Genomic DNA, 15,318 nt, shown 5'->3' with positions numbered 1-15,318 from the left:
TTGGAGGATGCAGTCACTGCAGGTCTCAGGGAGAGGAGGGTTGGAGGATGCAGTCACTGGCAGGTCTCAGGAAGAGGAGGGTTGGAGGATGCAGTCACTGCCAGGTCTCAGGAAGAGGAGGGTTGGAGGATGCAGTCACTGCAGGTCTCAGGGAGAGGAGGGTTGGAGGATGCAGTCACTGCCAGGTCTCAGGAAGAGGAGGGTTTGAAGGATGCAGTCACTGCAGGTCTCAGGAAGAGGAGGGTTGGAGGATGCAGTCACTGCGGGTCTGAGGGAGAGGAGGGTTGGAGGATGCAGTCACTGCCAGGTCTCAGGAAGAGGAGGGTTTGAAGGATGCAGTCACTGCCAGGTCTCAGGAAGAGGAGGGTTTGAAGGATGCAGTCACTGCAGGTCTCAGGAAGAGGAGGGTTGGAGGATGTAGTCACTGACAGGTCTCAGGGAGAGGAGAGGGTTGGAGAATGCATTCACTGCAGGTCTCAGGGAGAGGAGGGTTGGAGGATGCAGTCACTGCCAGGTCTCAGGAAGAGGAGGGTTGGAGGATGCAGTCACTGGCAGGTCTCAGGAAGAGGAGGGTTGGAGGATGCAGTCACTGACAGGTCTCAGGGAGAGGAGGGTTTGAAGGATGCAGTCACTGCAGGTCTCAGGAAGAGGAGGGTTTGAAGGATGCAGTCACTGGCAGGTCTCAGGAAGAGGAGGGTTGGAGGATGCAGTCACTGCAGGTCTCAGGAAGAGGAGGGATTGAAGGATGCAGTCACTGCAGGTCTCAGGAAGAAGAGGGTTGGAGGATGCAGTCACTGCAGGTCTCAGGAAGAGGAGGGTTGGAGGATGCAGTCACTGCAGGTCTCAGGAAGAGGAGGGTTGGAGGATGCAGTCACTGCAGGTCTCAGGAAGAGGAGGGTTGGAGGATGCAGTCACTGCAGGTCTCAGGAAGAGGAGGGTTGAAGGATGCAGTCACTGCGGGTCTCAGGAAGAGGAGGGTTGGAGGATGCAGTCACTGCAGGTCTCAGGAAGAGGAGGGTTGGAGGATGCAGTCACTGCGGGTCTCAGGAAGAGGAGGCTTGGAGGATGCAGTCACTGCAGGTCTCAGGAAGAGGAGGGTTGGAGGATGCAGTCACTGCAGGTCTCAGGAAGAGGAGGGTTGGAGGATGCAGTCACTGCAGGTCTCAGGAAGAGGAGGGTTGAAGGATGCAGTCACTGCGGGTCTCAGGAAGAGGAGGCTTGGAGGATGCAGTCACTGCAGGTCTCAGGAAGAGGAGGGTTGAAGGATGCAGTCACTGCAGGTCTCAGGAAGAGGTGGGTTTGAAGGATGCAGTCACTGCAGGTCTCAGGAAGAGGAGGGATTGAAGGATGCAGTCACTGCAGGTCTCAGGGAGAGGGGGGTTTGAAGGATGCAGTCACTGCAGGTCTCAGGAAGAGGAGGGTTGGAGGATGCAGTCACTGGCAGGTCTCAGGAAGAGGAGGGTTGGAGGATGCAGTCACTGCAGGTCTCAGGAAGAGGAGGGTTGGAGGATGCAGTCACTGCAGGTCTCAGGCAGAGGAGGGTTTGAAGGATGCAGTCACTGCGGGTCTCAGGAAGAGGAGGCTTGGAGGATGCAGTCACTGCAGGTCTCAGGAAGAGGAGGGTTGGAGGATGCAGTCACTGCAGGTCTCAGGCAGAGGAGGGTTTAAAAGGATGCAGTCACTGGCAGGTCTCAGGAAGAGGAGGGTTGGAGGATGCAGTCACTGCAGGTGTCAGGCAGAGGAGGGTTTAAAAGGATGCAGTCACTGCGGGTCTCAGGAAGAGGAGGGTTGGAGGATGCAGTCACCGGCAGGTCTCAGGAAGAGGAGGGTTGGAGGATGCAGTCACTGCGGGTCTCAGGAAGAGGAGGCTTGGAGGATGCAGTCACTGCAGGTCTCAGGAAGAGGAGGGTTGGAGGATGCAGTCACTGCGGGTCTCAGGAAGAGGAGGGTTGGAGGATGCAGTCACTGCAGGTCTCAGGAAGAGGAGGGTTGGAGGATGCAGTCACTGCGGGTCTCAGGAAGAGGAGGGTTGGAGGGTGCAGTCACTGCAGGTCTCAGGAAGAGGAGGGTTGGAGGATGCAGTCACTGCAGGTCTCAGGAAGAGGAGGGTTGGAGGATGCAGTCACTGCAGGTCTCAGGAAGAGGAGGGTTGGAGGATGCAGTCACTGCAGGTCTCAGGAAGAGGAGGGTTGAAGGATGCAGTCACTGCGGGTCTCAGGAAGAGGAGGGTTGGAGGATGCAGTCACTGCCAGGTCTCAGGAAGAGGAGGGTTGGAGGATGCAGTCACTGCGGGTCTCAGGAAGAGGAGGCTTGGAGGATGCAGTCACTGCAGGTCTCAGGAAGAGGAGGGTTGGAGGATGCAGTCACTGCAGGTCTCAGGAAGAGGAGGGTTGGAGGATGCAGTCACTGCAGGTCTCAGGAAGAGGAGGGTTGAAGGATGCAGTCACTGCGGGTCTCAGGAAGAGGAGGCTTGGAGGATGCAGTCACTGCAGGTCTCAGGAAGAGGAGGGTTGAAGGATGCAGTCACTGCAGGTCTCAGGAAGAGGTGGGTTTGAAGGATGCAGTCACTGCAGGTCTCAGGAAGAGGAGGGATTGAAGGATGCAGTCACTGCAGGTCTCAGGGAGAGGGGGGTTTGAAGGATGCAGTCACTGCAGGTCTCAGGAAGAGGAGGGTTGGACGATGCAGTCACTGGCAGGTCTCAGGAAGAGGAGGGTTGGAGGATGCAGTCACTGCAGGTCTCAGGAAGAGGAGGGTTGGAGGATGCAGTCACTGCAGGTCTCAGGCAGAGGAGGGTTTGAAGGATGCAGTCACTGGCAGGTCTCAGGAAGAGGAGGGTTGGAGGATGCAGTCACTGGCAGGTCTCAGGAAGAGGAGGGTTGGAGGATGCAGTCACTGGCAGGTCTCAGGAAGAGGAGGGTTTGAAGGATGCAGTCACTGCAGGTCTCAGGAAGAGGAGGGTTTGAAGGATGCAGTCACTGGCAGGTCTCAGGAAGAGGAGGGTTGGAGGATGCAGTCACCGGCAGGTCTCAGGAAGAGGAGGGTTGGAGGATGCAGTCACTGGCAGGTCTCAGGAAGAGGAGGGTTTGAAGGATGCAGTCACTGCGGGTCTCAGGAAGAGGAGGGTTGGAGGATGCAGTCACCGGCAGGTCTCAGGAAGAGGAGGGTTGGAGGATGCAGTCACTGCAGGTCTCAGGAAGAGGAGGGTTGGAGGATGCAGTCACTGCGGGTCTGAGGGAGAGGAGGGTTGGAGGATGCAGTCACTGCAGGTCTCAGGAAGAGGAGGGTTGGAGGATGCAGTCACTGACAGGTCTCAGGAAGAGGAGGGTTTGAAGGATGCAGTCACTGCGGGTCTCAGGAAGAGGAGGGTTTGAAGGATGCAGTCACTGCGGGTCTCAGGAAGAGGAGGGTTGGAGGATGCAGTCACCGGCAGGTCTCAGGAAGAGGAGGGTTGGAGGATGCAGTCACTGCAGGTCTCAGGAAGAGGAGGGTTGGAGGATGCAGTCACTGCGGGTCTGAGGGAGAGGAGGGTTGGAGGATGCAGTCACTGCAGGTCTCAGGAAGAGGAGGGTTGGAGGATGCAGTCACTGCGGGTCTGAGGGAGAGGAGGGTTGGAGGATGCAGTCACTGCAGGTCTCAGGAAGAGGAGGGTTGGAGGATGCAGTCACTGGCAGGTCTCAGGAAGAGGAGGGATTGAAGGATGCAGTCACTGCAGGTCTCAGGAAGAGGAGGGTTGGAGGATGCAGTCACTGGCAGGTCTCAGGAAGAGGAGGGATTGAAGGATGCAGTCACTGCAGGTCTGAGGGAGAGGAGGGTTGGAGGATGCAGTCACTGCAGGTCTCAGGAAGAGGAGGGTTGGAGGATGCAGTCACTGGCAGGTCTCAGGAAGAGGAGGGTTGGAGGATGCAGTCACTGGCAGGTCTCAGGAAGAGGAGGGTTGGAGGATGCAGTCACTGGCAGGTCTCAGGAAGAGGAGGGTTGGAGGATGCAGTCACTGCATGTCTCAGGCAGAGGAGGGTTTGAAGGATGCAGTCACTGCAGGTGACAGGGAGAGGAGGGTTGGAGGATGCAGTCACTGCAGGTCTCAGGAAGAGGAGGGTTGGAGGATGCAGTGAGCATTCAAGGTTTTTTTTCTTCTACCACATGATAAAACCTGAGGTGTTTTCCTTCGGCTTTGTGTCGGCTCCTGACTTCCTATGAGATCATCTGAGGGGTCTCCCTTCTCTTTCATGAGTGCTCCAGATGGTTTTTCCTTCTCTTTCATGGGAGCCCCGGAGGGTTTTTGTTTTACATGAGCGAACCTGTGAATTTTCTCTCCCCTCCCACCTCCCCAATTTTTTGAGTTGCCTTTTCAGTGTCTCTTTGTCCATATTCAATAACATCAGCAGCTTGGCTTTGTAAAGTGCATACACTCTCTCTTCGCCATTGGCCAGTCATACTATGAATAAATGCTGCATTGCATATTGTGCCAGTTTTGGTTTTGTCACTGAACACTGTCTCGCCCCTTGTTCCAGCTGGAAACCTTTGAGCCAGCTTCAGTGGCCCTATTGTTTTTCAATAAATCTTGCACTTAGGAATCGACAATGGTTTTCTCAAATTTCGCTTCAGTGGACTTATGAGCGATGAGATCTGGGGTCTCAAGAGGTATAGGGGGCTCAAATGATATTTGTGACCTGAGTCCCAGAAAAGATTCTGGCAAAGCTGCTGAGATCCTTATACAAGGCACCCGAGCATCGCCAACACAGGAGAGACCTCCTGTATTTTTCTTTGTGAATGAAGGTCTGTCCTACACCATTTTGATAGGTGGCTGGAGTCCTCCCCGCCCTTGTCCAGCACAGCCAGAGTCAGCGGCCCAGCACTGACTGCTGTGCGCTTCAAAGAGTGAGCCCATTTGGGGACGTATTACAGTATCCTGAGCGATTTTCCTAGTTTGCGCTGGGCGCACCTTTCAGAAGGTGTGCTCAGCGGTAACCAGGAAAATACCCCGCATTAGTGTGAATGTGCTGCCCCCAGGGCAACTGCGAACTTGCCCTGCCCTGGAAACAGCGCTTTCAGGTGAAAAACAGGGCGGCTGCTTTGACGCTGCTCCTTGTTTCACAGTGTGGGTGGCAACCCGTCTGCACTTTAAAGGGGATTAGGGCTCTCCTTGCAGAAGTGAGCAGTGAATGACTGCACCCACCTGCAAAGGGATATCTGGCGGGGTCCATGGCACCCCCATTCACCCCTCCAGAGGGCTGCCATCAGGGGTGCACTAACAGTGTACAACTTTTAGGTGGCTCCCTGACAGCTTCTTTGCCTCTGCGCCTATAATAGGGCGCCGGTGCAGATGTCAAGGGATTTCCTCATGTGCATGGGCCCCTGTGCAAATGAAGGAACGCCCCCTGATGACATCGCTGGCATACAGTATTACAGAAGGCCCTTCTGTAATACCAAAGTGCCCCTGGGGCGTGCAAAGCGAGCGCACCCCCTAGATACAATTATTTTTCCAGGTGTCTGCCATCACTCTGAGCAGAGCATACCCCTGGTATTTATTCTTGGGGTTACTCCTTGTGCAGTATTCACATTTTGGGGGACTCCTCCGATCAGATCACGCATGCACCCTGCATGATCAATGTGTGCCCTGGGTTTTCCAAAAAAGATTTCCCTGGATGATTTGAGGGAGTTTTTGTATATTGGTCTCAGGAAGGTCAAATCACAGTTGCACAAATGCAGTAGCTGGAGCTGTAAATGTTCCAATGTGGCACAGAAGGATAATTTCAAAGGAAGAAATGAAGCCCCCCACCCAACAACCACTGAAACCTGACTACAGTGACAGTCCTGGGGTAAGGGACAGGATGCCTGGAGAGCCCCCATTCCCCAGCCACTGGTGCCCAGCTACAGTGTCCCTCAGGGAGGAGGAAGATTCCAATGGCTGGTCCCAGGTCAGACACTAGACCTGGGTGGCCTCAACTTGAGTACTCCATTTTGATTCCCCAAGGAGAGGTGTGGCGCTGCGGTCACGACGACTGACGCTGGAATCTGGGGATCACGGTTCGATCACCGGCGGCAGATTAGCCCAGCACCATGTGACTCTGGGCAACAGCTTGCTTAATCTTCCCGACGGCCCCCAGCGCCTAGAGACCCTTATGGGGGAATGTTTGTGCTTTACAAATGTGGATTATTATTCTAACCAAAGGAACCCCAGACTAGCAGTCAAGCAGGACTCACAATCAGGCGTGTCACTCATTCTACATGAAATATTTCCACACATAGCCACGTTCCTCCGCCGTAGACGGGGCGAAATGCTTGGGTTAGTGAGACTAACCAACGTTTTAACAGGAGAGGGGAGTAGACATCTCTCCTCTGAAGGACACCGGCAAAGAGGGCCTGTCTCTGCCTCTACTGATGCCGGCACTGCCAGCCTCTCTCAGACTAGTAGGTCAGTAGTCATTCTCTCTAGTAGGGGTGCACTTTAATGGCCCCTCCTGCCCCCAGGTAGGTGGCATGAAGGCTCTGTCCATGTAAACAAAAGTTCATCAATGGGAACACATTATTGATATACTCACTGAAGCACAAAAAAAAACCATTTGTGACATTCAGTGGATTTAACAGCAAACTAACTTAGAGCAGGGATCTATTCTCTCTAGAGAAGTGCAAGGGACAGTTTACTCCAAGCAGATATGTGAACGTTTTCAAGCAAATATACTCAGAATCATCTCACCACATTTATAGGGTGTGAGATGAGCAAGAACTGTATAAGGATGCTTGGTCATCTAGGTAAGGTTTGCCACATGAACACTCCCCAGCCACTAAGAAAAGTGCATTTATCAGGCCTTTCATTACTTGGCTCTACTGATGGTGCCCTCAGGCAGCTGCCTCTCCTCGCCTTATGGCAGGACGAGCGCTTCGGATGAGAAACAGCGATGCTGATCCGCTACCTTTGCTGTAAGATCCTGATCTCCCTTCTTTGAGTCCATATTAAGAAAATATTCGTTTCTCATCCTCCTGTAGAATCACTGAGCTGTAGGGTGGATCTTGCCCAGGTACCTGTACAGCAGATTAAAGGCTTGTTTGTGATAGCTGACCAGCTCCGGTGTAGGGCGAACAGCAGAGTATTTAATCTGCACTCACAATAGGTCATCGACAGACTCGAGGCAAAGCTAACCAGATTGGGAGCAAACCATCTTTGAGGTTGCAATAACTGGGAAAAGTTTGCATTCTGATCTTTGGGGTTCTAATGCTCTGTATTTCTTCAAGGACCCCTACACAGCAGCAACACCCTCCCACCAACCTGCCATGAAGGCAGCATATTAACATGCATGCCAATGCAACAGAATGACAATCAATCAATCAAACATTTATAAAGCGCAGAAAATCACCCGTGAAGTTCTCGAGACACTGGAGATGTTGGTAGTGGTAGCACAGTGCCTTTGGCACCTGGTGACGTCATGGGCTGACCTCTTGTACCACCCTCTGCTTCGTAAAAGCCTCCTGTTAGCTGCTGAGGCCTTTAGATGTCAGAGGGTGGTACAAGAGGTCAGCCCATGACGTCACCAGGAGCCAAAGGCACTCTGCTGCCAATACCAACACTCCTGACATTCAGGTGAGTTGATGTGCATATGATGCCTTGATCTAAACTACAGATATAACTGGGGTTCCTAGAGCACTGCTCTGCTTGTGTTCCTTCTGCTGCCCTCATTGCCCCTGAGAGGGTTATTTAAGGGCAGTACCAAGGTTAGCGGGGGATCACGAGGACTGGTGGATGATTCACCCGGCAGCCTCTAATCGTCACCCTGCCCTGTGTGTTCACTGGATCAGAATTGCAAAGTTCCAGGAGTTGTACAGTCAATTTGCCAGAGTTCCCCAGGTGACAGAGCACTGAGAGCTGCCAAGTCCCAGGGCACTTTGTCTTGGACTTGTTCCAGGAGGTCCATCACCAGGGAAGCCTTGGAAGGCAGCCAATGAGTCCTGGGGGCAATGCTGGTCCTCGCGGATTGGGCTGCAGGATCCAAGCAGGTTGCAGAGTGCTGTCCACAGTGTAAGGATGGTGTATGCAGAGCCACAAGAGTGACTATCTCTTACCTACAGAAGACCCACCGGCAGATAATAAACCCCTCTTTGGTAACAACGCCTTCTATGTTAGCTGGTGCATCTCCATGTATTTATATTAAGTTTTCTATAGCATACACTATGCACGGAGGCATCTGAGCCCTTGGCTTGCAACAAAGCAGATTCACACATAGTTCTTCCAGCGGAACAATTGTACAAGACACAGAAGAGAAGGTAGAACAGTGAGAGACCAAGTTTACATGCCTGGCAGGCGGCTCTGTCATTCTAGCTTCTACTGGAACCAGTGTAGAGCTTGTAGTGTTACATAGCACACAACTACCTAACACTGGGTATGAGTAGGGGCTACTACTTTTGAGTTTGGGGGGTTCCTTGTTATCCTGGGAGTGTGGATGGCTAGAAACGTTTCGGCATCTCGCACAAGAGGAGTGGATCTTCTGCAGTGCTTTTGGGAGTTCAGTTCTTATCCTGCTTCTCACAGACGGATTGTGTTCTTGGTTTCTATGTTTAGTTACAGGTAGATCCCGGACGGGAGAGGATTGTTTGGAATCCCAGATGATGACACTGGGCACATGATTGTGTATTGAAGGGACACCAGTTATCCTTAGGTGGTTTCTGAGTACATTTTCTATGTTTCTCTTTGCTTTCCCTGCTCTACCTAATATTCAACAGCACTTTTGGCTGTCAGTGCCTCCATACTTGGTTTTCGAGGTACGGTTTTTTTCATGTCCACGGATTCTATTACGTTTTGTGACTATTAGAATTAGGAGGATTGAATCCGTTTAGGACTTTAAACATTCCCTCAGACCCTCCTTTCTATTTATATGAGATCTACTAGCCTGTCAATTCTTTTAAAAAAAGCCGAGTAAACAGAAGTAGAGAGAGAGCGGAGCTTGGGTCTGCCCTTCAGTCATTGACTTTCACATCCTCTAATGCTTCGCTGCGGTTTGCATGGGTTGTTCATCATGGACGGCATTTCAAGGATGGTCACATTATCTCATTTGTGTTCCCATTTGGATCTGGTGATGTGGATCGAGTAGTCCTTTTGTTACAGTGCAGATGCAACAGGACATGCCGTTTCTCATGCCCAGCCAGCGTGTGTTCTTTGGTGGACTTTGCTGACATGGTGTTTTACTTGCTGATTTATGGCTTTCTTGTTGAGGCGGTGCTTGATGTTTGGATGTCTTAGCTTGTCATAGAGTCACAGTGCTATTCACTAATTACCCTTGTGCTTTCATGTTTTGTTGTCACAATAATGTGGTTTGTATATCTTATGATTTGTTTACATTATAAATGTAGGCACAAACATAGGCCTACTTAAAGATGCAGCCAAAATACAAGGTCCTTTGTCAAGAGTACCTGATATCCTTCTTATTTTATGCCTTTTGAATTCACCTTTCAACACAAACTTCATCCTCTGTATCTTTTTCGCAGCACTTGGCTTTGAGGGTGCAGCTGAACTCCGAGAACACAGTCTGTTCAGCAATACTTAAAACTCAGATATTGTTGTAGCCCAAGATGTTGCTTCAGTGTGGGATTTGAGGACAGCTGAAGCGACACACACAAAGTAGTCTATTAATGTACACTGCCCAAGGAAACCAAACCATAAGGCTTTGCCAATCCTTGTTTCTTTTTGTTTTAATATCTTGACGGCAGCTTCTAAAGTTGCTCACATGCACAATTTAGTATTTAATATAACCACAAACCCTGGCTGTAACCGCGCAGTTGCATCTGGTCAAAAGTACATAAGCGAAGGGTGAAACAAAAAATTCTGCATAGAGCAGCCCCCAGTCCAGGGCTAAAGTCTGAATTGAACCCAACGTTCAAAGTCTAAAAAGATGTCAAAATGTATGCGACGTATATTTGTTATTTTCCAAGGCTGAGCAATAGTCGTTGTGGTCTATCAGTACCAATGCTTGTTCATTCCTTTCACTGAATTGACCTTTTAAAGGCATGTGCATGGATCTGAGCGAATTTTGCAATACAAAAGGAGTTGCAAAGTTATCTTTTTTTTGCATTTAATTTGCAATAATTCAGATGTAAAATATCCTAACAGTGTTTTTCTTCTACTGCTTAATGAATGAACAAATAATGTGCTAGCTTTATTTTCCCTTGCAATACTATTTTGGTAGTGTTCTTCCCCGTAATTGTTTTTTCAAAGGAACCAGAACATTTGATGTTCATAGTTTTGTCCCCAATTTTTTAAAGAAACTTTTTGGGAGAACCCTCGCACACTCTTTTACACACAATTACTGCAAGTGCACCAACCCACCAGTTTGACTAAAATTCAATATTGCTTTTAAAACGATATAATTACATTGCATGCCGAATGGTTGCATGAATGATCATTGTGGAAGCTGACTGCCAGGCTGAGTTCAGCCCCTGAGGCCCGTCAGTAGGTGGGCAGAGAGGGTAGGCTCATTGGAGTGACAGCGGGTGTACTCTGTCCGAGCAGTGGGCGGGATGCGACATGCGAGGCTGGTGCATTATAAATCACAGGTATGGGAAACTGCTGGGTATAACTAGGCTGGTGTGCCCATGCCCGAAATTCCAAGGCGCAGAAGCACCCGTCCTGATTTTAAAGGTCTGTAACACGCTTTAGGGGTGGGTTGCAAGAGCAGCAAGGCCATGCCCCATGGCACTCTCCCTGCACCTCTTATGGCAAGGGGGGGGGGTCATCCGGTGACCCAGTCTGAGCACAAAGAAGAGATGCTGCCATCTGATGCTGGCTGGCCCGCTACAACGGGATGAAAAAAACTGAACACCAAGGTCATACACTGTTTCTTCCAATCCCCTATTAACACGCCCCCCCCCCTATTTTCTTGACTCCCCCTCTCTGGGTCGCCGCAGTGTTTCTCTTTCACTACCCTAACTTATCTATTCTCTCTATTTATTCCCTTCCTTTATTTACCCTGCTCATTTTCAAGGTTTATTTCTTTGTTGCATCCTTTGTAAACATGCCTCGCATACGTAATCACAGTGTTAAGTAAAGCGCTTTAATTTCCACGGCTGCAGCGGCGCTACATAAAACGACTTCATTCATTGCCAGGAGGGCTCCGTGCGCGGTCGTGCACTGTGCGGGGCAACGGCCAGGCCAGATGTCTCGATGCGCCTGTATGCGTCAAAGGCCGTGCACGGCCGCGGTTTGAAGAATCGGGGACCTGATTCCCCCCATTGATTCACACCGAAGCAGTGGCGATTTTAGGCGGGAGACAGCATAAATCAAGCTATGCTGGGTTTATAAAATCTGCCGTCTCCCGCCTGACTCAGGGTTGTCGGCATGTCTGTCTCCGAGGCACACATGGATGCCAGGAGCCCTCTGCAGGCAGCATCCCTGGCTCCTGCGCCACAGCGCCGTGTGACCTTGGCCGCCTCAAGGACGCTCCTGCGGCCTCCGAGGATGCACGAGGCCCGGTGCCTGAAGAACCTCTCTCCATCCCTCCCCCAGGGGGGACAGGAGGGCTCAGACCCGGCCCTGGCCTCCCTCCTGGGCGCACACACTCTCCGCTGCCGCCCGGGCGGACGGAGCTCATCCCAGGCAGACATTTTGTATTTCTCCGCACGGCCCAGTGAGCACCGAGGCCCCTGCAGCGGCGTCAGAGCCGCAGCACACAGGGGGCGAGAGACGCTCGCTCCCACAGCTGGTGCAATCGGATCTCACTGGGAATCCGACCTATTATATTATGTCATGCAAGACATGCAGTGAAGATCTTTTTGCGCAGTAATTTAGCCCTGAGTGCGCACGTGGCAGTTTCTTTTACGCACCCATCTCTGGAAGCGACGCATAGTGTGATCTGGGATTTATGTTTTAATGATAAACTAAAATATAAAAACAATGACGGTGTAAAATTGTTCTGAATTTTTACGTTTCTTACCTTTTGAATTTTATCAGCATATTCATTTTTTGTTTTTTTTTGTTCTATTGCAGGCTGGACAAGACAACTATGAGCCGGCTGCCACGTCGGAGCCTGGCCCCACCACCAAGAAGGGGAAGAAGGCGGCGAAGGAGAGAGACATGGACGAGCTGAAGAAGGAAGTTTCAATGGTAAGGTGTTGTGCAGCGGGCAGCTGGTGTCATCATGGTTGTGTGTTACACACAGGTGGTGCCATGGAACACTCTCAAGTCCCAAGGTTCTCCTAAGATGGCCGCCACCCCCATAGATCCCTCCAAGGTTCTCCTAAGATGGCCGCCACGTCCATAGATCCCTCCAAGGTTCTCCTAAGATGGCCGCCACCACCAAAGATCCCTCCAAGGTTCTCCTAAGATGGCCGCCACCACCATAGATCCATCCAAGGTTCCCCTGGGATGGCTGCCACCACCTCCTCAGACCCCTTCAAGGTTCTCCTAAGATGGCCACCACCACTTCCTCAGCCCCATCCAAGGTTCTCCTACAATGGCCGCCATCACCTTCTCAGGCCGTTCCAAGACCCCTGTCAAAGTGGGATTGGTCCTGGAGATTTCAGGATCCCAGCACACAAACCGGTCAAAAACTTGACTCACAAAGGCAGGTGAAGTCAGGCCTTTAAGATGGGGATCCCACTAAGGTGAATGGAGAATGAAGACTATTTTTGGAGCGTGATATAGATTTGAATTGTGGGAGACCCAGTAAAGTCTATATGTAGAGGTGTTTTTCAGGCTGGTGAATAGAAATAAGAAAGAGTGGCACCTTCCAAATGCTAAAGAGCTGACAGGTACGGACCTGTAGACCTGGGGTGCAGTCATTCACGAGTCTGAAGACTTACTCCGGCCCAGCTCTACCAGCCATGGGGTAGCCTGTTAAGAAATCCCATGAACAGCCTGTCATCAATCTTTACTAGCGTTCACCAGTTATAGTGGACAATTCCTGAATTCCCTGTAAGCAGATCGTCCTCCTTAGACGTATGCAGCTGCATAGTACATTATTTTGTATCTCTAATGACTGCTCCTCTAACCACTAGAATTCTCTTAAGAACCAAGAGTGGGGTTGCATGCTCTCAAGAACCCTCTTGTGGTCTGTGAATGTATTCTTCCCATAATGGCCTCCCCCAGCAGCTGAGAGCATCCTCTTCATCCTCATCCTGTGCTATGAACTTACATCAAGGCATGCAAAGGATCCCGTACCCTGACCACATTTTACATGAACCCATATTTACGTACAGAGATCCCTCGGGTACTGCTGTCCATATGTATGTTTACCCTCTACAAAGAAGATTGGGCCAGCTAGGATCCAACGACTTGCCCATCCTCAATGAATCCATGCCTTTGTATGCACATGGACCCCTTTGCTTCCTGAGATGATCCTGGCCACATACACATAGCGAGTACCTGCACACTCTTTTACATATGTATTCCTTACTGCCTTACAACACGTTCCAACTATAGGGTGTTACGATGCTACCAGTCAATGGCACATTCAGCCATAAACAGTTAAAAAAGGAGCCGGCATGACTCGAAAGCCTTCAGATGATCGAGGTTGCCCCATAAAATGAAAATTAGCATGCAAAGCCGTGTATGCTATCTTCACCAATGGGTGGCGAATGCTTATTCCATACCCTACACAGGTGCCCACACCTGAGCGAAATGTAGGACATCAAGGGTAGATCCTTATTTCAGTCTTGCCAAGGAAAATGCTGGATGTCTTGGCACTATGATTAAAGTGCCCTGGATAAGTCTCGGGCACTCGTTCGGATCGCTGTCTGCTTCTGTGGTTGAAGCAGGTGATGGACAAGTTGTTCGGCTGTGGCTTAGATACCGTTTGGAGAGCCTAGGGGTCGCCACTGTCTACAGAGGCCCCTGTCTTGAACTTCAAGTCAGCCCTCCATGTGCCCAGTGATTCTGCTACATTATGAAGCCTTCTCAATGAGGCGGCAGCAGAGCACAGCAAAGGGCACCTCCATGTCTTATTGGTTTAACGTTCGGGTTCAATTTACATTTGCCACCTTCAGTCTTATGTGTCTCTTTCCTTAACCTCTTCATGTCTCTTTCTTGCCTTTAGGATGAACACAAGCTGACCTTGGATGAACTTCATCGGAAATTTGGAACAGACCTGACACGTGTGAGTAGAAACATCTCTTAGAAAATTCAGTTCACCTGGGGTTGGGTGGCATAATTCACACCATTGTTAACTAGAGGGTGCAAGAACTGAGCTGGCGCACCAGTGTTGAGCTGCGATACTTAAGCTGCGCTGTCTCCCTGCCAAAAGGCGACTCTCTGACTGCTCCTACAAAGATCTTTTCTTACAACAGGGAACCAGAACTTCATCTCATCCTATGTCGCACCGCCTCATTTATTCAGGGGTTGGGATGTCCACGTCACATCTGTTGGGCTTGTTGTCTTCTTCCAGATAGACAGAGCGCTAAAAGTTGCCTGTAATGCCAGTTAGGCGCTGTGGCACTTTGTTGATAAATCTCAAATGAGATCAGAAGTCAACAATCTGCCTACGTCAAGCAGGCATGATAGACTCCTCCACTCTCTGCACCTTCCACCCCCTCTCCCTTGCTCCCAACTTCTGTAAAAGCTTTGAAAGGCTCCTCCTTCTCTGACGTCCTTCTTGCATCAGCACCAGTAACCTATGCTCATCCCCGCCATCAGGCTTCATGCGAAGGAACTCCACAAGACGCCTTTCAACTATGTACCTGCGTACTTGACCTCCACAGCCACCTGCCCTCTCCTGAAGCCATCTGTTGCGATCTACTCCTGGCATTGCCCTCTTATGGATCTCCTCCAACCCGTCTGAAAGCTTCTCATGAGTGGCCGGATGTTCCTCAGGCTCTTGGTGTATCCCATGGGTATTCTGCCCATGGTCTCCTCCTCTGCTCTTTGCCCCTTCTCAGTGTTTTTTCTCCTCCTTTGACTTCTATCTTCTTTTCCTGACCTCACCCAAAGCTCCTCCCCTTCCTTGCCTACTTACCCCACCCAAACTTCATGAGCTGTTTCATTGCCGTCCACTTATCCTCTTCACTCCTCTGCTGGCATCTTGGGGATTGCTCTTTTGATACTCTAATGAGGTTCTCCACTTCTTCATGCAGCCACCAGCTCCACATCCACAATATTTGCCCCACCACTAATGCTTTAAAACAGATTGCACAACAGCTGCAGCTTTCCCCTAGGGGTCTCCAGGGACTCTGCCCAGCCTTGAATTTGACCAGTAAGCTGTGCATCCTTTCTATATTTACTGCATCTTCCTCTATAGACATCAGACATTGCGAAACACAGCAACATGATACCGGGCCACCCCTGTAATCATTAGGTCCACACCATCCTCCAGCGTCCCATTGTTTTCCGTATTTTTCCC

General features: G+C 50.7%; 1 protein-coding gene across 1 annotated transcript in view; it reads left to right on the top strand.

Moving 5' to 3' along the window:
* LOC144772354 (sodium/potassium-transporting ATPase subunit alpha-1-like) overlaps positions 1-15,318 on the top strand; it is a 299,498-nt gene that overhangs the window by 103,080 nt on the left and 181,100 nt on the right. The window contains exons 2-3 of the mRNA XM_078656617.1: positions 11,973-12,089; positions 14,020-14,079. Of these exons, the coding sequence (XP_078512743.1) occupies positions 11,973-12,089; positions 14,020-14,079 (177 nt within the window). The remainder of the gene's footprint in view (positions 1-11,972; positions 12,090-14,019; positions 14,080-15,318) is intronic.

The sequence above is a fragment of the Lissotriton helveticus genome, chromosome 8, assembly GCF_964261635.1.
Source record: "Lissotriton helveticus chromosome 8, aLisHel1.1, whole genome shotgun sequence".
NCBI classification, from domain to species: Eukaryota; Metazoa; Chordata; class Amphibia; order Caudata; family Salamandridae; genus Lissotriton; species Lissotriton helveticus.
This window is presented reverse-complemented; position numbering and strand designations above follow the sequence as displayed.